The 25,960-nt window shown below is 39.2% G+C and overlaps 1 protein-coding gene across 2 annotated transcripts; it reads right to left on the minus strand.

Moving 5' to 3' along the window:
• Positions 1–1,369: 1,369 nt before the first annotated feature.
• On the minus strand, positions 1,370–14,294 carry LOC129763315 (putative fatty acyl-CoA reductase CG5065). 2 transcript variants are annotated; one of them, XM_055762252.1, is made up of 5 exons: positions 14,161–14,294; positions 2,737–3,422; positions 2,351–2,666; positions 2,164–2,296; positions 1,370–2,086 (listed from the first exon to the last, which is right to left on the minus strand). In XM_055762252.1, exons 2-5 carry the CDS (start codon positions 3,349–3,351, stop codon positions 1,504–1,506), a joined length of 1,647 nt encoding a protein of 548 aa, XP_055618227.1. In that variant the 5' UTR covers positions 3,352–3,422; positions 14,161–14,294; the 3' UTR covers positions 1,370–1,503. The 2 variants fall into 2 exon arrangements, with proteins under 2 accessions (XP_055618227.1, XP_055618226.1); XM_055762251.1 differs by having other exon boundaries at positions 14,133–14,288.
• Between the last annotated feature and the right edge of the window lie 11,666 nt (positions 14,295–25,960).

A 25,960-nucleotide genomic window follows, 5' to 3' on the forward strand; every position in this document is an offset into this window, starting at 1 on the left:
GGAATACTCCAATTTTTTAAGGGCTGCTAAAAATGAACGATATTAATTTGGGAGTCTTTTCTATGTAATTTTTTCTTTGGAACTCTATAAAAACAGTGTTTTTTTCGCTGCACTGATTTTTGCATAACCAAAGGCGCGATGAAGCGAATTTACAAGGCCGTGGCAAACAGTGTTTTTGGGTTTTTTTGGGCTAACGGGCAGTGGCAACTATATTGCCACTAATTTTTTCAGCTGTTTCAATAGCTTATTTTTTATCAAAAGTAGGTATGTGTTGTTCCTCATGTAAGGATTATGTTCTCTGAATTCGGAGTCGATTCATTGCCTAGTTTCCCAGCCGTATAAAGGGTTAAACGACTAGTTCCATCTCTGTGGAACGAGAACACATTTCTACATGTCGCAACTTGGTTCAAAGGATTCCAAAATAGGCTGTTTGAATGATTAGGGAGAAAGAAGAAGCTACACATTATGACCTGACTGTAATTCATGTTAAATTGATGTTAATTTTGTAAAAAACAAGACATTCTGCTTTTGGTTCTTCAGTTTCGAAAAACCTCCATTTTTCAAGTGTTTCGTACCTGACCGAAGCAATATAGATTACGAAACTAGTCTATAAACAAAGATAGTTATGTAGTTATGTACATCATTGCATCCGAGCTCCAATATAACAGTTCGGGTGAAAAGTTTATAAGTAAAATATTTTTTTTTGCAAAATTCAATTTTATTATTATAGCGATTAAAGCGATCTTTCAACTTGATACCATTCTTATAGTACTCTTTCGGTTTTTCCTCAAAAAAGGCATCAGTTTCGGTAATCACTTCATCAGCGGTCTTAAATGTCTTGCCATCGAGCATTCACTTCAGGTCTGCGAACAGAAAATAATCGTTGGGGGCCAGATCTGGAGAATACGGTGGATGCGGAAGCAATTTGAAGCCCAAGTTTTCATTGAGTTGTGATTTTTCCATTTTTTACAATAACAAAAGTTGCTTCACTCTCAATGCTGTAACTCACGAACCAATCAACTGATTGCTGTCAAACTTTGACACGCAGCCGTTGAAAGATGGTGCTTCGTGATAGTCAAGTAGATATTTGTAAGAGGCGCCATCTAGACGTCAAATATCAAAATCTCCGAAAATACTCTAAATTAAAAAAGGGATGTTTTATGTTTATGAAACGGAATGTACTTTTTTAACTGTTTCAGTGTCACTTTCCGTATCACCAACAAATCAATGCCAATATTATTACTACCTTCCGGTAACTACCCCAACAAGAACTAGAAGGGTTTGTGTTATAGAACAGATAGAAGCCTCGCTTTTTCAACTAGTATTTCTATAAAAACAAACGTTTATTCTCAACTTGATTGATACATAAAGTGTACGCGATGAATTCTGCTGATAACACATCGCACTCGTTCAGCTAGTTATAAACATAATAAATCGTTCTCTACAGAACAACTGTTTGTTAAGATTCTTCCGCTGAAAAAAAAACCCCGAACGACATTAGTGCTAGAAAAATAATCCTTTCAAACAGAGTTGATACAACAAAAAGAGCGCCCCAATCTGGAGCATAATCCTGATCCAGTACAGCTTCTTGATTTTTCTCCTAGCTTTTTCCATGCTGTCCATATCGTCCTTCAGAACGAACTTGCGAATTCCGAACATGTAGTTCTCGATGTACGAATCCCAGCTCATATCGCTCATGTCCAGATTAAACTCTTGTCCATCCTTGGTCAGGTGAACCTTGTGTGCCAACCGCTTCAGATTGTTACTGGTGAAGTGCCACTCGTGCATTGCGAAAAACTCCCCCGTGTCGGCTGCCTTCTGGAAGCGTTTGGCTATTTTTGCCATTATCGGTTTTGCGCCCTTGACTCGTAGCACCAAATCGAACAGATATGCCGGCAGGAAGTGGAGAAACAGCTCGACTATCTTGTGCATTACGCGATTGGTGCGGTACTGGAAGCCTGGATACAACATCACATATTTGGTGGGATTTTTGATGGCGTATTTCTGGGTGATCTCGCCGTATTTGTACCACTTGATTGGATTTACCGAGCCGGAGGTGCAGTTGTACACGCGTACTGGATTCGATCTGAAATGAAGAGATGAATGTTATCGATCAGGCGATCGAGATCAAGATCACTCTAGAGATGATTTTCATGGTCTAACATAGTCTGTGCATTCTCCCACGCGGCTGCAATCAGCGTATTGCATACAATATCGACTGGGATGACATCCATCACACATTTTTGGTCACACATAATGCTGCTGATCGTGCCCCGACCAATTTCCATCATAATGCCTGCAATGAAAATCAATGTTAAAGAATGCCACTTCGATTAATCCAAGTACACACCCGTGATCCCGTACACGTTATCAACCCATCCGGGGTATGGTTCCCGCAACGCTCCGGTCACAATCGACGGTCGTACGATACAAATCGGGAGTCGACTGCTGTATTCCGCCACCAGCTGTTCAGCGATTGATTTAGTTAGGGTGTAAGTGTTTGGATGGGTTCCTTGCAGCTTCCCGGACAATGCATTTATCACATCTCCCGGCAGGATGTTCACACACTGGATGAAGGACTCCGCGTTCATCGTTGATGGGTAGATACACTCGTCAACCGTTTTCCTACCAGGATTACTGTAGGCGGTTGAGACATGAACTACACTCTGCAAAAAAAAAATATATGTGAAAAGTTTTTGAACAGTTTGGATAAAAATAACTCATGCAAATGGTTACCTCAAGATGAAACATTTTCATACACAAATCCAGAATACGTTGCGTCCCGATGGTGTTCAACACAGCTGCCTCCTTCAGGCCCTCGTTGAACCGCACGGTTGCGGCCACATGAAACACAATATCAACGCCTTCCACCAGCGTTTGCATATCCTTCTCCGATAGGCCCAGCATTGGTAGTGTGATGTCTCCTCCGACGTAGATCATTTTGTCCAGCACGTACGGCAGCTTTGTTCGTAATCGATCGAACACCGGGTGCTTCACGAACTCACGGTAGCGCTGTTCGCTGGAAAGTCCCCGCTTGGGACGCAGCAAAACGTAAATGTGCTTGATCCCATCGCAACTACGAAGGAGCTTTTCTATGAGCACCTTCCCCAGGAAGCCTGTCCCGCCTGTGATGAAGATGCTTTTCCCGTCGTAAAACGACCGCAGCTCACGCGGCGGCGTAATGATTTCCTCCGAGGCGAATTGAATTTTCTCATCCAAATTGTTGTTCGGATCGGAGTCTATGACCTTCGTTATCGCATCGTTGATCGCGCTGTCCGCTGCAATGGTCGCTTTGAAAGAGTGGAAGCGACTGGCGATGCTTTCCACCTGGGACATTATCGGTAAATCCATGGCGGTTGCTTGATGATTCTACGGGGTGCTTTTCAAATTGTTTCAGTTCGGCACACGACGAAACGGATGCTCTGAAAGTAAGAGAATAATATAATCAGTTCAAAAACAAATAGAGAGCATTTTGGATATACACTTATTCTTCGCAATTCTAGTTTGAAGCATGGCGCCACTGGATATACCCTTGACAAGAATATGCAATGTGAACGTTAATAGGGGAAGTTCATCGAACCACTGCATTCTAGCTTCAGGACAGAATTTTACTCACGCAATTAGTGCCATTCTAAAGTTGACGAACATAATAAGGGGTGTTCTCTGGTCTTATTGCACAAGACACAACTATCAATTTGGATGTCGTCGGGCTCGTCAAAGCGAGCGGAACGATTTGCTAGAAGCGGTTGGCTGTTGTGTTATAACACGTGTCCAAAAGAGCACAACTTGTTATGTTGAGTAGTGTTCATATGGTGTATGGAATCTTTGTATTAAATGGTTTCTTCAATAGATAGATGTTCTCAAACTGAACCGGTTCAATCATGTGAAGCTCATGAACAAGAATGTATACAAGGTCGGTAAGAATATACGGTCCGAGAAGATTATATACCAAGGGATATATAGTTATAACTGTACCCAAACACATCACCATAAAACCACAGACGCACAGCATAAACATACAACGACGACAACGATGCAGGCGTAAATGAACAACAGATGCTCACGAAGGATCAACGGATCGTCGAGCATAGAGAAAAGGAGATAACTACAGAGAAGACCTGCGCCATATTCGTCCAGCTTCACGTTTAGGGAATTAGGACTCAGTTTAGTTTTAGAATCACTAGAAAAATAACAATTTTTTTCCATATAAAGAATAAAGGTTAATTTATAAAATTTTAAAAGAGGGTAGTTCCCACAGTACGCAATTTGACTTAAACAGTTTATCGAACCCATGATTCATAGTACTAAAATTTCCAATGAATAATAGTTTTTTACAGTTTTTTGGAACCTCAACCACCGAATTGGATTCATATTCCCGATATTATTCCTTTGAATCGAAATAAAGTCAAAAAAATTTCCATTTGATTCCTAGGACCTGTAATACCTTTTATTCCAGAGATATTTTTGATTGAATGACAAATTACTCTTTCGTCTTTGTCAATTAGTAATGATCACACTGTAAATCGGAAGGCAGTTTTGAAAACGGTACGTGGCGTTAACCTTAATACGCACAAGCGGTATTCTGTCTAGTTTACATTTGGAAATTAAGAATCGAAGAATATAGCTCTCAGCATTCGACACAGCACCCAGAGATCCCTTTCGGTCATCTAACAAGGAAGTATCACTGGTTTTGCCCAAATCACTGGTGAAAATCGAATGGTACGAGCCAATCGATATTTTTAGGTCCTCAACACGACAATTGGACAATTCTATTTTCCTCACTTCATAAATTATATTTCCGCCTGTTTTTGGCGTGTTCGGGCGTCCGATACACTCTTTCACAAAAAAGTTGATACAGATTCCCTAGGCCAGTGGTGGCCAACCGCGACCCACGGGCCACAGGCTGATTTGATAAAAAGACGGGTGGGTAATGTCGGGGACATAACCGGAGTGACGTAGGACTATACAAAGGGGACAGCTTTTGTTAAATATATATTTTAAATATATTGTTTTATTTTGAATTCGTGAATACCTACCTGTCTACCTGAAAAATGGATTAGTTTACTGTTTACTCTTTATGAATATGTTGATGGTTCTGAAAAGAACCTTTGGTGTTGTGTTTTTGTTATCACTCGATATTCCCATCTTGTTCGGTTAAACCTTCCTGTTTAGCTATTGCGTTTGCCACTCGCCACAGCTTTCACAGTTGGAAAATTTCTTCCCATCCAGCTTGTGACATGTTGTTCAGTAAATTACATTCAATGCGACGTGCCGAAGCGCCACTCAGTGTCGCATTGGAGGCGATTTCAACCTGTAATTGAACATTTACGATGACAGTGGTACAGTGTCGACTTTCAATGTGGGGTCATAATTTGGATCTCTATGTTTACAAAAATGTCCAACTAAATAAGTCCGTCCAATTAGCTAAATGTCGAACTAATTGTAAATTACTGTACTTTCAATCTGGGAACAATTTAAGAATTGGTGAAAATTGAATAATCAGGAAAGTCCCCAACTATCAATAAGCTCAGAACAACTGCCAAATTCACATACTCATCAGATCCTGGCAAACAAATTATGAAAAAATCAATTTGTGTTTTATTATTATTTGGGATAATGTTTTAGAAAACATTGAACTGTATCTCCTAAACTCTTTTTTGGAAGGTTTAATGGCCCTGAAAAGCGCCTTGTTTTATGGAATGGCTCCAATTTAGAAAACTCGTGGTTTTGAAAAAAAAACCATTTCGAACGCCCTCGATGCCGCCTTGTTCTGGATTTACCACCAAAGCAGTTTGTATAAAGAACAAACTTTTTTCTTCTGCTACCTGATGCCGTTTTGCGATTGCGTTTGCCACTCGCCACTCGCTGCAACTGCTTGTTGTTGTCTTGATGTGTTCTGTTCTGAATGCGGTTTTTCTTATCGTCGCGAGCAGCTCTACCAGCCAACTCGATCACTTCGGCGGCCGAAACTATATAACGCCGGCTAGGTGGACTGGTGCACTGGTACTAACGCACTCGGCCTAGCTACCCTTGCGGGGAACTCCAGATCAACACGGTTCGAGCGGGATTTTGCCTTTCCCTTCACTTTTCTGCTTGGGTTGGTTTGTTGATGTGTTGTGATGCGAACCGATGTGGTGTACGGTTTGAATGAGAATGATCGTTACGGCAGCGGAGCGGGGATTTTTAAGCTGACTGGCTGGCTCGAGAATTACGCATGTGTGAGACTGCGACCAATGTTTCGTTCATTTTTTTCTTTTTCCTTTCCAATCGTGCTTCATTCTATTCCGCTGCTGCTCTGGTTGCCCGTTTTGGTCGGTACGATTTGAGGAGCACAAAATGGACCAATCAAAAATGGGCACATAGTGCATTTTGACAAGGCTTGATATTTCACAATTATTCAATTATTTATCTCAAGAAAAATGAAATGTTATTCGTTATGATAGATTCGTAGATATATTTCCTATCAATTGATGCAAAAACCTTTGCGATCTATTGAGAAATGCTCGAGTTATAAGCGTTCCAAATCTTGCATTTTTTCCTACTTGTTCAGTGCCTGGATTTCCATTTCACCCCCTATATCTTCCGGTTAGACGTAGTCCTACGTCAAAAATAATCGTTTGAGCGAAATTAAGAAAATACAATTGAATAAAAATAACTTTGTGAGTAGTCAAAAGACTTTTTTACGATTTTGGTTCTGTTCTGCTCACACTCGCATAAATTCGTGCAAGTGAAGCCGGGTTTCGACGTTGTCAGTTACTCGGCGAGTATTCGTCAAACGATCCGTTGAATTACGAACGTACCATGAAATATGACATTTGATTTGTATGTATAGGGTGAACAGGCGAGTAGACAAAAAACTTTGAAGTAGCCTGGCTTAACTGCTAGAAACTGTTTCAAGAGTTTCATGAGTGAGAGCGGGTACGTGTGAGTACGTGAGAGAGAGAGAAAGTTCTGGAGAAAATTCATTCGATTTTGCTGTGCTCTCGCCATTAGAGTACAGTCGAGTTCATTCACCATTTCAGTATCTATTGGCAAACGCTTTTTTATCGCTGTGGCAAGTGTTGTTTGAATTGAAGCAAAATGGAAGTCTGCACTAGTAAAAAAGAAAAGTGGCTGACGAAGGACGCGTATTCCAGGGAAAATTGTCTGAAATACACTTTTTACATGCAAAAAACATAAAATGGTTTATTTGATTTGTAATAAAGCTGCTGTTGTTTTGAAGGTTCAATCTGAAACGAAAATATGAGTCGAAACATACGTCAAAAACGGAAAAGTTTGTTGCCACATTCTGTGCTGGAAAATTGACTGAGTTAGGAGCGATAATTGTTTGTTTGAAAGGTTAAAAGAACGAGAGGGCGACTATGTGTTTTAATCAATGGTGATAGATGAAAGAAGGATTTTGAAGATACGGAGGAATTGGCTTGTCTTTTTTCCGATGAACATAGGATTCGGAAAATAAACTCAAGTTCAAACAACAATTGAGAAATTTTCATTTTACCATTTTCTGACAATGAAAATTTTTCATGTGTCGACAACTGATTTTTCTCGCCGATTCTAGTGCTTCAGAGAACATGAACGAATTCTCCAACTGTCTCTACCACATTCAGTTTCGATGATGGAATTTATTGAAACGCAGTGAGATTTAGAGCTGCGTGACAAATTTGAAAACAATGATGTCTTGGATTTCTACTACGGATTTGTTCCAGAACTAATAAAACATGCTAATATTATTATTTTTTTGTTTGAATTGTTTCAGTTATGAGAGAAGTAAATTAAAAAGTCATTTGAGAAACACGCTTCGCATCACTATCTCTCATATTCGAGCTGATTGAGATAAAATGGCTCAAGAAAAGTAGTGAAATCGAAACGGTGTTGTATTTAAGGATTTTCTATATTGAAACCAACAAAAAATATAGAAGAAATTTTTTTATGATTGAAAGAACGTCCAATTTAATCATGATATCGTATTCATTTGCCCTATCTTCAAAACAGGGGACAAACTAGAGTGTGAAAACTTTTGTGCAATCACCGTCCTGAATGCTGCCTACAAAGTGCTTTCCCAAATCATCTTCCGTCGTCTATCGCCACTGACAAACAGATTCGTGGGAGGTTATCAGGCCGGCTTCATCGAAGGTCGGTTTACTACTGACCAAATCTTCACCTTGCGACAGATCCAACAGAAATGCCGTGAGTACAGAGTCCCCACGCACCATCTATTCATCGACTTTAAAGCCGCATACGATTCTATAACACGGAAAGAGCTATGGAGAATCATGGACGAAAACGGCTTCCCCGTGAAGCTGACAAGACTGATTAAGGCTACGATGAATGGAATACAGTCCATTCGAGTCCCGCAGGGGGCTTCGACAAGGTGATGGTCTCTCTTCCCTACTGTTCAACATCGTGCTAGAGGATGTTATGAGACGAGCGGCGTTTAACTTGCGTGGTACGATTTTCAATAGATCCAGTCATTTCATCTGCTTCGCTGGTGACGTAGACATTGTCGGCAAAACATTTGAGACGGTAACTGAACATTGCACCAGACTTAAGCATGAAGCATAGAGAATTGAACTGAAAATCAATGCGTCTTAAACCAAATACATGCTGGCTTTCGGATCCGAGCACGACAGGACCCGATTAGGTAGTAGTGTAATGATCGACGGCGATGAGTTCGAGGTAGTGGACCAATTTGTCTATCTTGGCTCAATGGTAACGTCTGACAATGATACCATTCGCGAGATCCGGAGATGCATCATCAATGGGAGTCGTACCTACTATAGTCTCCACAAACACTTAAGGTCAAACAGACTTAGCAGTCGTCCTAAATGATCCCTGTACAAAACGCTCATAAGACCGGTTGTCCTCTACGGGCACGAGACGTGGACAATACTCGAAGAGGACCTGCGAGCCCCTGGAGTCTTTGAACGGCGGGTGTTAAGAACCATCTTCGGCGGTGTAAAGGAGGACGGCGTATGGAGGCGAAGGATGAACCACGAGCTCATGGCGAACCCGGCGTACCCAGTATCCAAAAAATGATCAAAGCTGGAAGGATACGCTGGGCCTGCAATATGTCCTAACATGTTGCAAGAATGTCGGACAACTATCCTGCAAAAATGGTGTTCATCGGGAATCAGGCTGGTACGAGAAGACGAGGAGCACTACGAGCAAGGTGGTTAGACCAAGTGGAGCATGACATGGTGAGCACGTGGTGACCGCGGAAGTGGAGAGAGATAGTCACGAACCGAGTTAATTGGAGAAAAATTGTGAATCAGGCCATGTTGTAAAGACGTTAAGGCAAAATAAAAAAATAAATAATCGTATTCATATTATCAAGTTTAGCCATAATTATGTCAGATGCAAAAAAACTTCAGAATGGTTAAAAACGAGACTAGCATCAAACCTACCAGACTTCATCTTCGCAAATGATTGACCCATTTGCCAATGTGTACTGTGTGTGGACGTTCTCATTGGAATTACCAATCGTTAAATAATTCTATCGAGAAGCTGCAGCGATTGACGATTGGCCTTAGCATTTTCGACTCTGCGAGATGATGGAATAATTTTGCCAAAAATGTAAATTCTGGATACATTTATACCTTCAAAAAAAAAATTGGGTTTTTATGAGTTTCGATTGAGCAGTCATCGAGTACAGTCACATTCGTCGTGCCTCCGCGCTCTTGTATTAAGTGAAACAAAATGGGCGCTTTCGCTCTCATGTGCTTTGCGAGTGTAAATTGGGAGGAGTTGTTCAGTGTTTTATCGAGAAGAATAAAATTTTATTAAAGTTTTGGTCGGATGTTCTTTTCTAGTGCCCTTCAATGTGTGCGTGTATGATGATTGTGCTGTTCTAATGGAACGCAACACTTACACGAAAGTGATTGCGTCTGATATGGTGTAGTGTTATTATCACCGAGGAATGGATCCCCGATGTACTGCCTACAAAAATTATGCAAGACATCAAAAACAATCCAGCTAAGTTTCCTCGCTGTTTTTCTATTCTTTTTCATATATATATATATATATATATATATATATATATATATATATATATATATATATATATATATATATATATATATATATATTTCATTCGGCTGACTTTTCGCTATCATATCAGGTGATGTACGCGAACGTACATGTACGGATACGTTCATTAACACCAATGCGACGCCATTCGTGAATCGATATAAGTTCACAGTGGGCCAGACGCTGATGTTTTGTAGCAAAATATCAGCTGGCGGTCGTCGGTCTGCCTCCAGTTACCATAGCAAGGAATCATACCGAATACTTTACTCAACGATGTAATAGTTTACATTTTTCTAAATGAATTTTAATGCCTAGTGAACTTTTTCACGAACGTATAAGAAGTTTCTATGAGTACCGTTACCTATTACTCGGTATGGACAAAATATTTTTAGCGTGGAAATATAAGAGAATCCCTTCCAAGGGGAATCAATTCCGACAGCAAAGGGTTAATATAATATATTATATAAAATGTATCAGGGATAATCTCTGCCGCGTGTTGAAACACATGAGATTTTAGGGTTTTTGTTTCGTCGAGTAGTCAATAACTCGCATTTACATAATAACATCACTTACCGCAGTGAATCCTGATTTTTCGTAACCATTCCCACTAACAACTATCCCTTCCATGATAAACGCTAGGGAACCACGCTATAGAGGCGACCCTTCTGGCCTTCGGGCGGCGAATATCATACTAACATTCCTTCCCTTTCCCTGGTGACTGTAAGGACGTGGCCGGCGTCGTTACTGACCGTTTGAAGCTCGAATCACCGAAAATTGCACAACGAGAATGATTTGCTAGTCCCAAGCGTCATTCTGTGTGTTCTTTGTGCAATTTGGTTGGTTGAGGTCAATAACGGAGAGCAACTACGAAATGTACAGTCTACCCAAGCTCAATAAAAATGTTGGGTTTTTATCTCATTCAATTTGGGTTTTTATCGAATTCTGTTCTCGAGAATTTCACAGGTATTAAGAACTTAACTTGGTGCTCCCTTGGCCGAGTGGTTAGTGTCATAACTAACATGCATATGTATATATATGTATATATATACAGGGAAACTTCGGTATAACGTCACTCGATATAACGTACACCTTTTCAAAACGTTAAGGAAATTTTTTTTCAATATTTTTTTTCTGATAGAACAATGAATTATCTGTATTGTGATGCTAAAACAAGTTTCGTACCTTCAATCAATCTCGATGTACAGCTGGTTTTGTGATTCCAGATTCTAAATGAATCAGCCTTTAATTAACAGTACGAAGGGAAACATCATGAGAAAGGATTGAAGTTATTGAAGTTATTCATTAACTTGACTAAAACAGCAACACAGTAATGTATTATAGACTACGTTTGTGAGTACTTTATTATGCTTCGATATAACGTACAATTCGTTACAACGTACAATTTTGAAAGTGAAATGTACGTTATATCGAAGTTTACCTGTATATATATATATATATATATATATATATATATATATATATATATATATATATATATATATATATATATATATATATATATATATATATATATCAATGGATTTCTGTCTGTCTGTCTGTCTGTATATCTGATTCTTATGGACTCGGTAACTACTGAACAGATCAACATGAAATTGTTATGTATGGGTTTTTTGGGGCCGGGGAAGGTTTTCGTGATGCAATAAATGATTCTATGGTGGTAAGACTCTCCAGCCCCTCTCTAAGGGAGGCCTGCCATAAATGAAACACAAATTTCTGCATTACACGAGAATTAATCAAGCAAATGGAACCAAATTAGGCATATGGAGGTTTTAGGGTGCAATAAATTTTTCTATGGTGGTTAGACTCTCCACCCCCTCTCTAAAGGGGGGCTGCCATACAAATGAAACACTAGTTACAGGGGGCACACAAACACAAACTTCTGCATAACTCGAGAACTAATCAAGCACAATTTGGGATGTGAGAGTTTTTGGGTATGACAAATGTTTCTATGATGGTATGACACCCCTCCATCCTCTGGAATGGTTCCATAAAAATATTACACATATTTCAACCAAAAATATTCCAACCAAACATAACAATTGAAAATTTTCGGAAAACTCAGAAGGAAAAAGGGAAAATTCGTAAAATCAAATTCCCATATGTTCTACAACTACACAGTGACAAGTGCTGTTAGTCCATTTGATGTTTGCGCTAGCGAAATTGATCTCTGTTCGGGACTGGAAATGGATTTTAATGTGATGAAACGCACTCCTACACCGTCTTCTCTCTATACCAATAAAAAAGTATCGCCGAATGTGTTGATAAGAGCAGAACTCGAGGAAGAAATTGTCCGATTCAGGGCTGTCTTTATTCTATCATATTTTCAGTATAAAACATTTATTCCAAGTAACGGAGAAACATGTTATTAGCAAGTGGTTGGAAAATCTTGAACGAGAATTGTGTCTGAAAATAAATTGATATCATAATGATGAGTTTTGTTTGAAATACTAGGAATTTTATAGTAAAAGGTAAATTCAACGGGGTCGATTAGATGATCAATTAATGAACAGTTCTGCGATTAAGTAAAAAACGTGAATGTTTGAAGGTATTGATAACAAAAAACAAATTCTGGGCGGGACGAAGTTTGCCGGGTCAGCTATTTTTAATATAAAAACATTTGTCGAACGTTCAACCAATCCCGACAAACAAGTGGTTTCTGATTCCGGATTCTAAATGAATCGAATTTTATGTACTTGAAGATGTACCAACAAGAGTTGCGTAATAGAAACACACGAAGGTCCGACAAAGTTTTGGCCAAATTAGGCAATCTACCACTACTGCAAGGTTCAAAACGGAAAAATAATATATAGAGCCCCGCGTCAGTCCGTGAGGACTGACACTAAATTTTCCGGCTGGTTAGCGTCGGTCTTGTCAGAACGACAGGGGACAGTTCGTTTGCAGAGTGTCTGTCCTGGGAACGATAACGATACAGTTAGAAATATTTTCGAAAAAAAGACAATCTGGGTGTTTCATATCTGAAATTTCTCGGGGATATAAAAGCCTGCAGAAACACATTCTGGCTTCTATTCGTGGCACACAGTACCACTCATTGTATATGAAAAGTAACTTCCTGATATAGTAAGGTGCAGTGAGGATGTTCAATCATAATGATCATTTTTAACCGCATGTTGTCAGCGGGTTCAGGGTGACACTTTTCGGATCACAAGTATATAATATACATCACTTTACAGAATACTGTTCTAAACAGATCATTTTCATGCATACATTCATGATTAATGAAGCTCACTGTTTCGAAATGATCGAACGAACAAAATTGTTGATATTCTAAATGTCCCTCTCCCAGGATATACCGTACAGGCGAATAATAACAACTCTGGTGCTCTGTTTCTTCAAATGACAAACGATTGGATGACTTTTTCAAGAAACAAGCAGATGTTGATTGAAATAAGATACGGACATCATGTTTAGCTTTAAATGCCGTCGATCCATAGTAAAAAAACGGGTGTGGAACATTTTGAAATTGCGTTCACTCGATGAATGCATGAGTTCGTTAGCGTTCAGGAGAAATGAATACGTTTCTTGTTTTGATGAAATGATTGTGTTAAACCTATAACTCAACATATAACGATAGGAAAAACATTCACTCTGGTTCAGCAACATATCAGACGCCCCCTCATTACCAACAACCGATGTTTCAATGTGTGTTTCAATCCGTTTGCAATTGCAGTTTAACACGAAGAGCACTATAGAGAAATTTATTTTATTAGACTGGTTAACCCGAAGAATTAACCAGCCGCTAGTCGATTATGTAAAACGGGTATATCACCAGGCTTTAGCTTCGAAGCAATAATGCAACTAGGCGATGGTTGCGATCATTATGCAACGGTTCATTTCACTGCCGATATAAATGCAGCTTCAGTTGTTTTCAAACGATGTCCTGCTAAGTAGGTGTACGCACTCTTGCATCTCACATTTGCACTTAAAGCTTTATGCAATCAATGGACTAGATTCGCAACTATCCTGTACATGTAGGTTTTCTCTTTGCGACACCTGCATTTGTTTTCTCCTAGGCGCCAATTAGCCAGCTGATTTTACTATCTTCCATCACAGGTTACTATCATTACCAATTAATTTCGATCAGGGTCCACTGACCTTAGGCCGAGGGCGCGCGAATCACATACAAAAACCACACACAACACAACACGCTCTATTCCCGAAACACTCTCGTGTCGTCACAAACTCGGTTTACTCTGTTCCGTCGACCAAACCGTCCGATACGCGCTCAAATACAGAACTGACCGACCAGATTGGAAAGCATTTTTCTGCAAAACTCCCTCAACGTCTTGCCTCCTTGGTTCAACAACTATTTTACGGCGGCGAAGATAGGACTGCTCAAATCTTCATCATCATTGCATTTGCCGATGCCTATTCGCGAATGATACATTGCCATTGCTCAATGCAGTGCGAGGAGAAAAAAGAATGCTCTCCGGTGACATCAACGCGTGTCCCAATGCAACATTTGCAAATTCAATACATATTTCACTTAATTCGGTTTGTGGTTCTGTTTCGCGGTCCAGACCAACGAAGGCAGATGAGCGTGATAATTGCTCGCTGAAGTCAAGTTCGCTTGGAGACAGTCGCACTCAGATGAATGTATGGCCTTGATTTGTTTACGCAGAAGCATATTTTGCCTGAAATGCCGTAATTTCCAATTCTGAGACCATCAGATAACAGATTGTGTACGCTAGTGAAACGACTCAGAGGAGAAACAAGCTACAGCATCCACAGGCTTTATAGAGTATGTAACATTGACAGGGCTGGACAAGCAGATGATAAGCCAGAGAGAAGTAGGACAGGCACCAATATTACACTGAATGACAGTGAGGCCTGGTGAGGTAAGGTTTATATCCTCAATGGTCTGGACAACCAGAAATTGTTACAGAAGTACCATGAACCTTCAAGTTTCCAATGTAATTATTTTTCCCATAAATATGGGCCATTGTTTACAAACTCTCACGTTCAAAACATCATCGTTCTGCATTCGTATAAAAATCTCGAGCTTTGCGCTTCACTCCAGTCATAACAGTTTGTACAGAATCCTCATTGACATTACCGGCCAGAGCTGCAGATTTGTTGAAAATGTATGGCATTTTCAGAATCCGATGAACTTTTTCTGACGCTATCACGGCGAATGATTCAACCGAGAGCATACTTGATGGATGTCTTCATTCCCAGTAGGTCTTGATCTTTGGGATATCGAAAGAACTCTCTCTAGGAGAGTTCCGTATGCTTTACCAAAACTATTCCAATGTGCGCTGATCAAATCTATTAACATCTGCAATGGTGTTTTTCTTACCTTCTGGTACCTCATTCCGCTCCGGAGTTTCGGTCCGGATTGGATTCACTGGGAATAACCAGCGGTCCCTTTTTGCATGTGACCTCTCGAGAAGCGGGAGATTTATGTGCGGCAGCCATCTCTGCCTCCATGCGGACAAAACTTGGGGATCTAGCGGATACGTCACTTGTTTGTAAAGTAAATAGTATCCATGTTTTGTACAAATGGTGAAAATGTGATATTCTTCTCATTCGAATTTACTGAAATAATTGAACAAGCAGTATGTCAGGTTTATATTCAAAATCCGTTCGTCAAAACATGAGAGGTTATTAAAAAAAAATAGTTCAGTCCATATACTCTAAAATATTTTAAACGCGTCACAATTCTTCCCATTCCATCTTCGTGACGGTATATGGCCTCCTCGTGTGAAGAAATGTTGGTCTTCAGAATCGATCCACGAATCTAATGCTACATTCATTTAGAATCCAGGATCACAAAACCAGTTGTTTTTCGGGACTGGTTAAAGATACATGAAATGCGTTTTTATCGAAATGCAGATAATTTATTGTTCTTTTCAGGAAAAAAATATTGGAAAAAATATTCCGTTACAGTTTTGATGAATTCTCGTTCTTTTCTTCGGATACCCTTCATCAAAGTTTGGATTCTCTTTTCAACCTCAGCGACCATTTTATTCCACGATCTCATCATGTCTTCAACATCGCGAGCCCTCTTCAATTCCAACATTTTCCGATTGACTGAGTCCATTGTCTCGTTCGTGACGAGAACCTTGGTTTTCCGTCCACAGTTGCAATTTCCTTGTCAAATCAAGAACTTAAACATATCTGAACTGGTAAATTTATCTGCGGAAACGAACTTAAATTTGCTAGGGACATCTTTTCTGGCAGCGAGCTTATAGAATTTCGGACCTGGGAGCAGTGCAAAGTCCATCTCCACGTACGTTTTGTCATTTATCAGCATGTATCCATCGTACTCCGTCGAAACTATATTGTACAATTTTCGAGTGCGTCTTTTTGGCACCAGATTTTGAATCAGCATCCTATTTGGTTGCTTTCACGTACGGAAATTACGATAACCTTCTTGCATACGGATTGACACTTTGGTTAGAGTTGTGTTTTTTAGCGATGTCGTAGTCCGAAAGCTTCGGTTTTGCCTTAATTGTTCTCAATCCCCTCAACCTCAGTTCCTATCGTAAGTTCGACTACGACGCGTCCTGTGATCCATCCGAACAACAGTTGTTAGTTCACGGAAACGTTCCAGCACATCATAAATGGTCGATTTAGCCACTATCGGCGATTTGGCCTGACCATGCCAGATTTTTAATGTGGGGGTCCAAAATCCATTTTTTCGGCTTCCCTCCTGCACAATTCTTACCGTCGAAAGATTCAGCTTTTCCGAACAATTCGCGTTGACGGCGGATTGGTGTCGACATCTGGATACGATATTAGTTTGTATGAGGACAACTATTCTCTATCAGATTAGTCGACCCTAAGGCAGTTTGAAATTGCTAAAATTTGTATGAATTTTTTTTCTTGGCATTATTTACCTACTAGAAGTACGTTTTTCTGACCCTAATTTAAACTATTTTCTTAGAAATTTTCAGATATTCTCACCGAAACTTTCCATTATAATGCAAAATTATCTTTAGACACAATTTGTGTATGATATTTTTTCACTGCTTGCAAGCAAAAGTTATTTTTACTTACAAATAGTACTAATTTGGTTTGGTAAAAATAATTTTCATTCATAATTTTTATTTTAAAACTACGTTCATTTCTTCTGCAAACCCATATTGTCATGCCTACTCCCTCATTTTGTAATACGAAGCTCAATGCCGTCAACGCGGATTGGCTGTCATAAGATTTCTGATAAGCCTACTACGACCGCTGTTATAACATGAACAGTGATTCTACCTGAATCAAACCTTAACCGAAATTCAGATTAAATTCAGTCAATAATTCGAAAGGCAATCTTCAAAGCTTTTCGCCACTCAAAAACTAATCATCGAAATGTCAGCCGAAAAGCTCGTTATATACAGTAAAATTATTCTTTTACTTCGACTGCTAGAATTTTTTACTAGTTTGCTCGATAAAGGAATAAAAACGGGACATTTAAACCCGAAAAACTAAACAAATTTTTTTGATGAATTTTGGTTAGGGAATAAAACCGTGCATGAAACATACTAATCAAACATTATTAGATCTTCGGTCTCTACAAAGGAGAAAAGTGTAGATGCTGAAGATACTTTGCGAAGGAGATGTCAGCCGAGATTAAAATTTTTAGAAATGTTATCTTAAAATTTGTCACATTTGTCACCTATTTTCCCATGCATTCTTTTTGTAAACTTCTGTGCTTACCTTCCTGTGCTTTCTATACCGAGTAACGAGTGAAGTCGTGAGGTATAATTTTTATATACCACTGCGAATAAGGCGTGCGTAAAACGCTCGCTCGAAAGTCAAATGCAGCGCTCGTTCGTACAGACACTATGGAGAGAAAAGATACTGCAAATTAGCATCGTCCGTTTATAGCTAATTGAGTATAAATAAACAACTCACGATTTTTAATACTCATATTTTTTAGAAGACTTTGAACCTCACTGGTCAAAAGTACAGGATCCTTTCTATGTTGAAGAATTCTAATAAAATCATCAAAATTGACAGCAACTTTAATGGCAGATACATCATCTCTTTCAACAAGGCCAATAAATGTTTGAAAGATCACTAATGACATGACAATGATAAAAAATAAAAAAAAAAGTAACGATTCATCGTCTCAATGAAACATTGCATACTTCTTCTGTAATCCAATTTCCGAAAATTATCACATGCAGGTTCAGAAGATTTAATAAAAAGATTTAAGGAGTTGTCACTCACTTATACTGTGGAGTGCAGTCACAATATTCAAACTCAAATGAGGAATCGATTTCTCCTCGAAAATACCTAGCACAAATAAGACTCACCTCCCCGTCAATTAGAATCATGGATGCTATTGAAATCACACAAATCTGTATATAAACTGGTGCCCGCCAGGAAATCCATTTAGTTGTCATTGCAAAGTGACGTGAAGATGGTCCCGCTCGCTTGCCTAAACATTATGCTCTTCTCTCCCAAGCCCATTTCTTTTCTGCAGCCGGACCGAACGGAGCCTCTAGTGGAAAATAAAGTATCGATGATAATTCGATACAGATTATGTACAAATGGTGACATTGGATATGAATTTGATGGCGGAGAAAATAAAATGTTCGATATGATGTAGAGAATATTCCACCATATAAAAAAAAACTACATTGTTTGATGAAAGCAGGAGTCATTATATAATTCGTAAACGAATGCCACGAATGCCGGGGGGTTAAATATTTTTTATATTTTTTCTTGAAAGCTGAGGATTTTTTACATAACATATTAAAAATCAGAGATGTGATTTTTTTCGTTTTAATTTTTTCCGCCTTATTCCAAAACAAGACTTTTTTGAAAAAAATAATAACTTTTGCACTACTGGACCAATTCAGATAGTCGACAGATCAAATTGTAGCCAATGACCTAGTCTTCATTGAAAAAATATTACATTATATATTACAACTATGTTTCGGTGCACGTTGATTCGCCCGAGCGCACGTGTATACGAAGAGTGAGAGTTCAACTGAGTGCAAAAAAAGTTGCACATCAGCACCGCGTTGCATTCTGAAGACTGCTTAACCTCAATGGTCAATCGCCTTCTAACTGTTTGGCACAAAATATTCATTACCCCCTTCAAATTTTAAACACAGAAGAGATGCCCCATCATGCCTGATATCCACTGTGTCGTTCATATGCTCACACGGAGCAACTGCATGACTATTACACCACATCTCGCATGCAGGCTGAAAGAACGTTGTTCCACCACGTATTTTAAACATGCACTATCGTACCTCACATGCAGGCTGACGAGACAGCAAAGCTTCCACTACACACGGTCAACACTTTGCAGAGAGGTTGTTCCGCCACGTATTCCAGTCATGTGTCATCAATACAATCCCCTATCCCTACCACTGCGAACATGAATTTGATCTATTGTAGTGCACTTCAGTTTACTCTATATGCACTGACAGTTCGTTCCATCATTCAGTGAATAAGTGATAGTCGCACTAGGACTTTGAATTACTTAAAAAAATGTTTTAGATGTGAAGCCAGCAATATGCCACCAGCTAGTGTTACACTTACGAGACGTTTTGCGAATTTCAATTAGGCTGTAGCATGTCCATTCTACATATCATAAATCCCAATACTTCCACGACGCTTATAGCAGACCACACTTTTTGTCCTGAGCCGTTGAAGTATCAACGACCCATGACAATCGGTGACAATCAGTCGATGGTTATTCAGGTATCTTACCGTTCAGTGAAGAATGTCGTTTTTCGGTATGACTGTTGTCAAGCTACAAATGGCACGAAAAGGCCGGTCATGCATTATCTTACATTCGTTACTTATTCTATCTTGTTTCCCTTTATGTAATGATTTCTGGTTGGCTAAAAATAAATAATGACTCCAGAGGCCTCAGCAGATATATTGGAACAAAACGAAATGAATAGAGATTGTTACCGTTTTAACCGCCATCCAAGCGAGTTGTGTACAAATAAAAAATCCAAACGTGACATGGCGACCGTTACGTTGTGGCGAAGAGCCTCTAAGTGACCATGCTCAGCAGACTGAGAGGCTCTGAAATAAAGATAAATAAAAACCGCCTACTACAATCTCACGGCAGAACATATGAGAAATTACTCCCGCTTGACATTCGCCAGTAAACGGTGTTAACTCTACAAATATCAAACACGAAGTGTGACTGCCCTTCGCTGCTGGACCTCGCATTTAATGCAGTTTGACAGGTTAATGAATCACAAGGGGTGGGGCTTGCGATACATTTTTCGCTTCTTTGTAGGGACCGAATATCTAGCAATTTGCATTACTGTATACGAAATTCTCTCGATTGAGAGGAAGAACTACCGTCGTTTGATTGTATCATTATTATTTGTATCAGGATGGTGTTTTGAATGATAGAGGCTTCAAATAACCAATTTGAAAATTAAAGCTAGAGGCGAATGAACTCTCCGGGTTTGAAGTCAACTTCAACAAAAAGATAAACTCAAACTAAACTCACGGCCTCCAGGAACTGTGATGCTTGTGCCACTCATCAGCATAAAACCGAACATCAAATTTATTTTGATGATTTTTATATTCATTTTAAATTTCATTGGGCGTGCACAAATTACGTAACGTGATAAGAGGGGGCGGGGAGGTGTGGTCGAGGTTGCGTTACTTTCTGTGTAGTAGAGATAGGAAATTGCGTTACGTAGGGGGGGAAGGGGGCCCAAAACCCGGATTTTTAGCGTTACGTAATTTGTGCACGACGCCATGCACAGCCCCGTATCCTTATTTCTACAGAGTGTGGATGCACTGGATGTGAAAACGAAGATTGCTTTTGCGAATCGACCAATCAGAATGCGGAACTTTTATTGAAATCATGCTTGAGGTTTTTTTTTAACTCATTTTAATTCATGGTAATGAATTGTTATGGAGCGCCCAAACCGATGAATGCGGAAATCTGATCATTTTATAATACGCATACCTCACAAGTACGCGTTACATTAATTGTATACAGGTTTTCCTTCTCAGGTTGTTTGAATACAGTCTCTGCCATGCCGTCGATCGGTCGATAGTTCGCATTTACGTAATCATATCACTTACCTCAGCGAATCCTGATTCTTACATCTCCCCACTAACAACTATCCATTCCATGATAATTGCAAAGGAACCACGCTATAGGGGGGAGCCTTCATACTAACGTTCTTTCCCTTCCCCTGATGACTGCAAGGACCATTCAAAGCTCGAATCATCGAAACATGCACCATGAGAATGTCAAGTACCATTCTGTGTGTTTTTTGAGTGTTCTACGTTCCTCAAAAGATGTTTTTGGGGATAAGATCGTTGTCCAGTTTCCGGTTCATAGGCATAGATCCATGCTACAACGTGTGGTACAATCTTATACACGTCTTTTGAAGATTTTGTACATTTTAATCGTTTGTTTGCCCCATTCAATACGGGCAACTTTTCGTGAATTTGTCGTTTCATGTGGGAACCAACGAGAGCGCATCTTTTTCTCGACTTGAATATGGTTAAAGTTGCTTCGAATGATCTTGCATTAATAGTTCTTGTACTGCATCAAAAATTACTTATCGTGAGCGATCGTGAAGCATGATTAAATTTTTTAAAAGCAGAACTTCATAGTGACGAACCACCGAGGAAAAGTAAGTAAGCAAGTTGATCGGTTCACTTTTGTCTTGAAAACACTGCAACATAACGAGTGAGTATTGGTGTTAATGAAAACTTCATTGTTCATCTAGAATCGGTGAGCCATTTCTGCCGATCGAATTATAATTTTTACTACGTTTCCCGCCACAAGAAATGTTCCATACAGGTTGAATAACACTTAAATGCACCGAGCAAAAATTAAACTAGAACAAATATTTCTACGTTGAACAGTTTGTGAAATCTGTGCCCTGCCACAATAAATTGCTTCTGCTTTTTTTCCATCGAACACCCCTAGACCAGACCAGCCACACAGTTTTCCCCGATGTTCGTGTTGGAAAATCAAAAGAAAGAAAATACCAGTTTTTCCCCGCAGTTACTCTGGCTCCTAACAGCGATCGGACCTCACTTCAACGCTAGTGTCTGCATGTATGCATTTCATTATACTTCACATAGCATTTCTACCCATTAGGTATAGGCCCCCCGAGACAAGGCTCGATCATTGCTATCGCACCAGGCACTCGCAATCGCAATTGCGATCTGCAGCGATCCGTGCGAAGGAATCCCCAACATGGCGCTATGTGGTATGTAGTGGCTTACCGCAGCGTTGCTTCAGTACCGCTGTCGATTCCGTTGCTGCCTTACACCTGTAAACACCTGTGGCCGCTTGTTGGGAGACGAAGAAAGTATCAAGCGGACTGAATGACTGCACTTGCATTGATGATTTTGGTGAGGGGGGAGGCGTCCAACAGTCAGCGATATAACAGTTTTTGATCTGTGCACGTGCATTGCACCATTAGAGTACACGGAGAGGATCGATTGAGTAGTTGGACCATTCAATGTAGTTACGTTCTTTTTGGTTCTCTCGAAAACCAGAGCAGTCGTACGCTCTTACAGGTCTAATGTTTGTCTTCATATTGTGAGTATTGATGAAAAACCGCTGATCAACGGTAAGAACTGATTCACTCTCTGTGGGAAACATCCATGCTTCATATTGTGAAACATGATACTCTTGACTGACACCCCAAGTGAAAGCAAATTTTTGTGCAGTAGGTCACATGGTTTGCAACAGCAATTACTTTATGATATAGAGAGGAAGAAATGATGCATCCAGGTGATTGGAAAACATAAACGCGATTAGGCTATCCCGGGTACTAACGAGCAATTAACGGCTGAACGTTATTCATGCGTGAAATTTAATATCGAACAGAGCAGAACAAAAATCCAGTTCATAGTAAATAGCAATTATTTCATCCGTTACTAGCTATTTTGCACGCTGATTGATTGACTGTTTGTATGGACTGTGTAATGATAATAATAATATACTTATCGAGCATAGATGTGCAGCGTTTCGTGAGAATGAGGGTTTGCACATGCATTGCATACCGGCGTTTACACTGTTCTGCAATGGGACGGATAAACCAAACTAGAGACGAGTACACTTTATGTTTATGTGTTTGATTATGTGATCATCATTGAAATTTCGATGATTAATAACTTATTTTGACTTTTGGATTATTTGACATTTGGATTATTAACCTGCTGTTGCTTGACCTTGAAGTGCGGTACAATGAAGCTACGAAAGGATGAAGGACATAAAGAAATGAACCAAACGATGACTATAATAACAACGATGGAGAATGGATAACTGAGAACGTCATCATCTGCTTAAGGCTGTACACGTAAAAATCTGAACATGAAAATCGTGTTAGGATTTAAAAATGCGTTTTATCTTCCTTAATTCAATGTAACATGTTCCTATTTATTCATTTAGTTGCCAAACTCTACTTTCGCTTTAATTCCTCCAGTTCAATTGTACCTTCACCCCTTTCAGTATGTGCTTCACAATTGACCAGTATTCCTCAATTGGCTTTGGTTTCGGACTATCCTTTTGTTTATTTTAGGCTCATTAGCATTTTAGCTGTAACAGAGCCGAATTTAAATCGTGTACATGTCACATGTTTAAATCATATCTATAATTAGCACATTACACAGTTGCCATTTTTTCAGCGTTAGAGTATTCCCTTCTATACCATCGCACATTTACACAGTAGCCATTTAGGCGTAAGAGTTTTCCTTTTGTTCTTCCATTATCCAGTTAGACCGGACAGCGGAGACAGTTGATTGATCATTGTTGAGTTATTTATAGAACAGCAACCCGATGTGTCTTGCAGAGCAGAGCAGTTGTATGGATGAATCGATCTTATTTCGACCGTGGATCGATCTCCATCGCTGATGATTGTTGCGTGGACGTAGTTATTCTGGAACAACACAAAGATGGTCAAGAGGACCCTGAGTTTTGAACTCACGATCGATCGCTTACTAAGCGAACGCGCAACCAATGTGACTACGCAGACCGGATTCATCTCCTTGGGCACATCTGTAATTCCATTTTCGCTGTAAAACTTTTTGGTGTAATTTGAGTAGTGGTAGCTTGCCGAGTCCGGTTAGAATAGGCAATCCAGCTCATGCTGTTCTAGAAAAGTAGTATAGTATCTTTAACAGGCGCTCTTCCCGAATAATTTGTTGGCCTGCCCTAAATTTCAGACAATGACAAGGAACAGAGAAGAATCTTTTCGGTGCATTTCGACTTCTTCTTAATTTTACATCCTTCAGGAATTCGACTGCCAGGCGGCACGTTTCGTCTTCCATAATCACGCAATAATATTTTGTTAACAAATCGTCATACAGTTTGTCAAGTACTTCTTTGCCTCCAAATAATTAGATGAGTGGTGTCCTGAATACGACCCTATTGTCGACGTAGGACCACGGAATTATTGACAGCGAAGATAAACATTATAGAAATTTAAAATATTTCTCTAGAACAGGATCTTTCAGATTGAACACTTACGCAAAAAAATCGAATAGCTTCTTATAAAAATTTTGTTTCGCTCCGTCGATGGTAACACTACATTCTCCAATTCAGGACGATAATATTCGGCTACTCGTTCCGTCTGATCGGATGGTTTTTAGTGTCAAGATGTACAATTTACAAGAACGTGTATTTTTATAGAAATAGTATTACTCGAGCAACCGAAGCCCTCATGAAACTTTGTCCTCTTGTGGTAAGAACATTTCTCGTCGTCGATTACTTCCTCTGGGGGTACGTGAAGGACAGTTGCTATATTCATAAGCCACAAAATTTGGAGGATTCGGAGGAATAAATAACTCGGATTTTCAACAGCATCGAAGTCGTAATGTTAGAGTTGTGCATGAAGAATTGTGTTCATCGTTTAAAACACGTTTTCGAAAAAAGGTGTGGTCACATCGAAAATGCCCTAAAATAAGCTTTATTTTCGTTTCTTAAAAACAAAAATCATTTCACTTTTGTAGAAGTTATTTAAATTTGTTGGGTTAGCGTTTAATCTGAAAGACCCCGTACAAATATTTGAAATATTTGGTAGAACTGACAAGGGTCGATGAAAGAAAACTTGCACTTGCAATTTAAGCAAATTGACAAATTAATTCTCAATATCAATTGCTGTCTAGAATGTTTTAAAAAACTCTTCTACAAAGTTTTGGTGATCCTGAAAAGGGTCGATGAATGGCTTAGTACGTTGGCTTAGTTAGTTGAAGATGTATTGATAATCCACTCGCGCCCTCGCGAGAGCTAGTAATATGTTCTAATGTGTTTCCTTATGACAATGCACTATGGTCCAGGAGGTGCATTTAAGTGGGAATTAGCATCTAGAGCTCGACAGTGATTCTCTAGACAAAAACTGTCTTCGACAAAGTTGTTACATATAATAGAGCGCTCATTTTTATGTTATCAAAAATAGGGTGACCAAAATTGTCGATGAAATGAAAAATCTAACTTTCTTATCTTTATAGATAGAGGTAAACATAGTTCGACAATATTGTAGCCCTGGTTATTTTAAGCAACTTTGTGGAACAATATTTCTTTCTATCTCTTCAAATAACCGATATAGCGCTTTTTCTCTAGGTTGAGTTAGGGTTACCATAAAAAAAAGGTTTTTTTGCTCTAACTTTTATATGTTAAATTCTACATCAAAACTGTCTTCGAATGACTTTTAGAGCTTTCCAATCCACGCATTTTACGGTGCATAACTTGTATGTATCTTAATTCTACTCAAAGTTATTGATGTTTTTTCCCCGAAAACACGACCTTTTCATTTGCTAGTCGTTCTTTTTGGGGCAAACATAATGAAAAATTATTGGTGGCATTTTAAAGAGCACATTTGATTCTACATAAGGTGTAACTTCCAAAAGAGTGTTATTTTTTGTATTTGAGTAAATTAAATTTGAAATTAGTTTTTTTGAGTTTTTGCATATAAATGAATAAGTTGCAATTTTTAAA

The sequence above is a fragment of the Toxorhynchites rutilus genome, chromosome 1 (assembly GCF_029784135.1).
Source record: "Toxorhynchites rutilus septentrionalis strain SRP chromosome 1, ASM2978413v1, whole genome shotgun sequence".
NCBI lineage: Eukaryota > Metazoa > Arthropoda > Insecta > Diptera > Culicidae > Toxorhynchites > Toxorhynchites rutilus.

Excerpts from the sequence above, each read along its gene's own strand:
- LOC129763315 (XM_055762252.1), bottom strand. The coding sequence starts at position 3,351 with ATGGATTTACCGATAATGTCCCAGGTGGAAAGCATCGCCAGTCGCTTC. Across the intron at positions 2,667-2,736 it reads TGAAAATGTTTCATCTTGAG|AGTGTAGTTCATGTCTCAAC; the intron begins GTAACCATTTGC and ends TTTTTTTTGCAG. Across the intron at positions 2,087-2,163 it reads TGGGAGAATGCACAGACTAT|ATCGAATCCAGTACGCGTGT; the intron begins GTTAGACCATGA and ends TCTTCATTTCAG.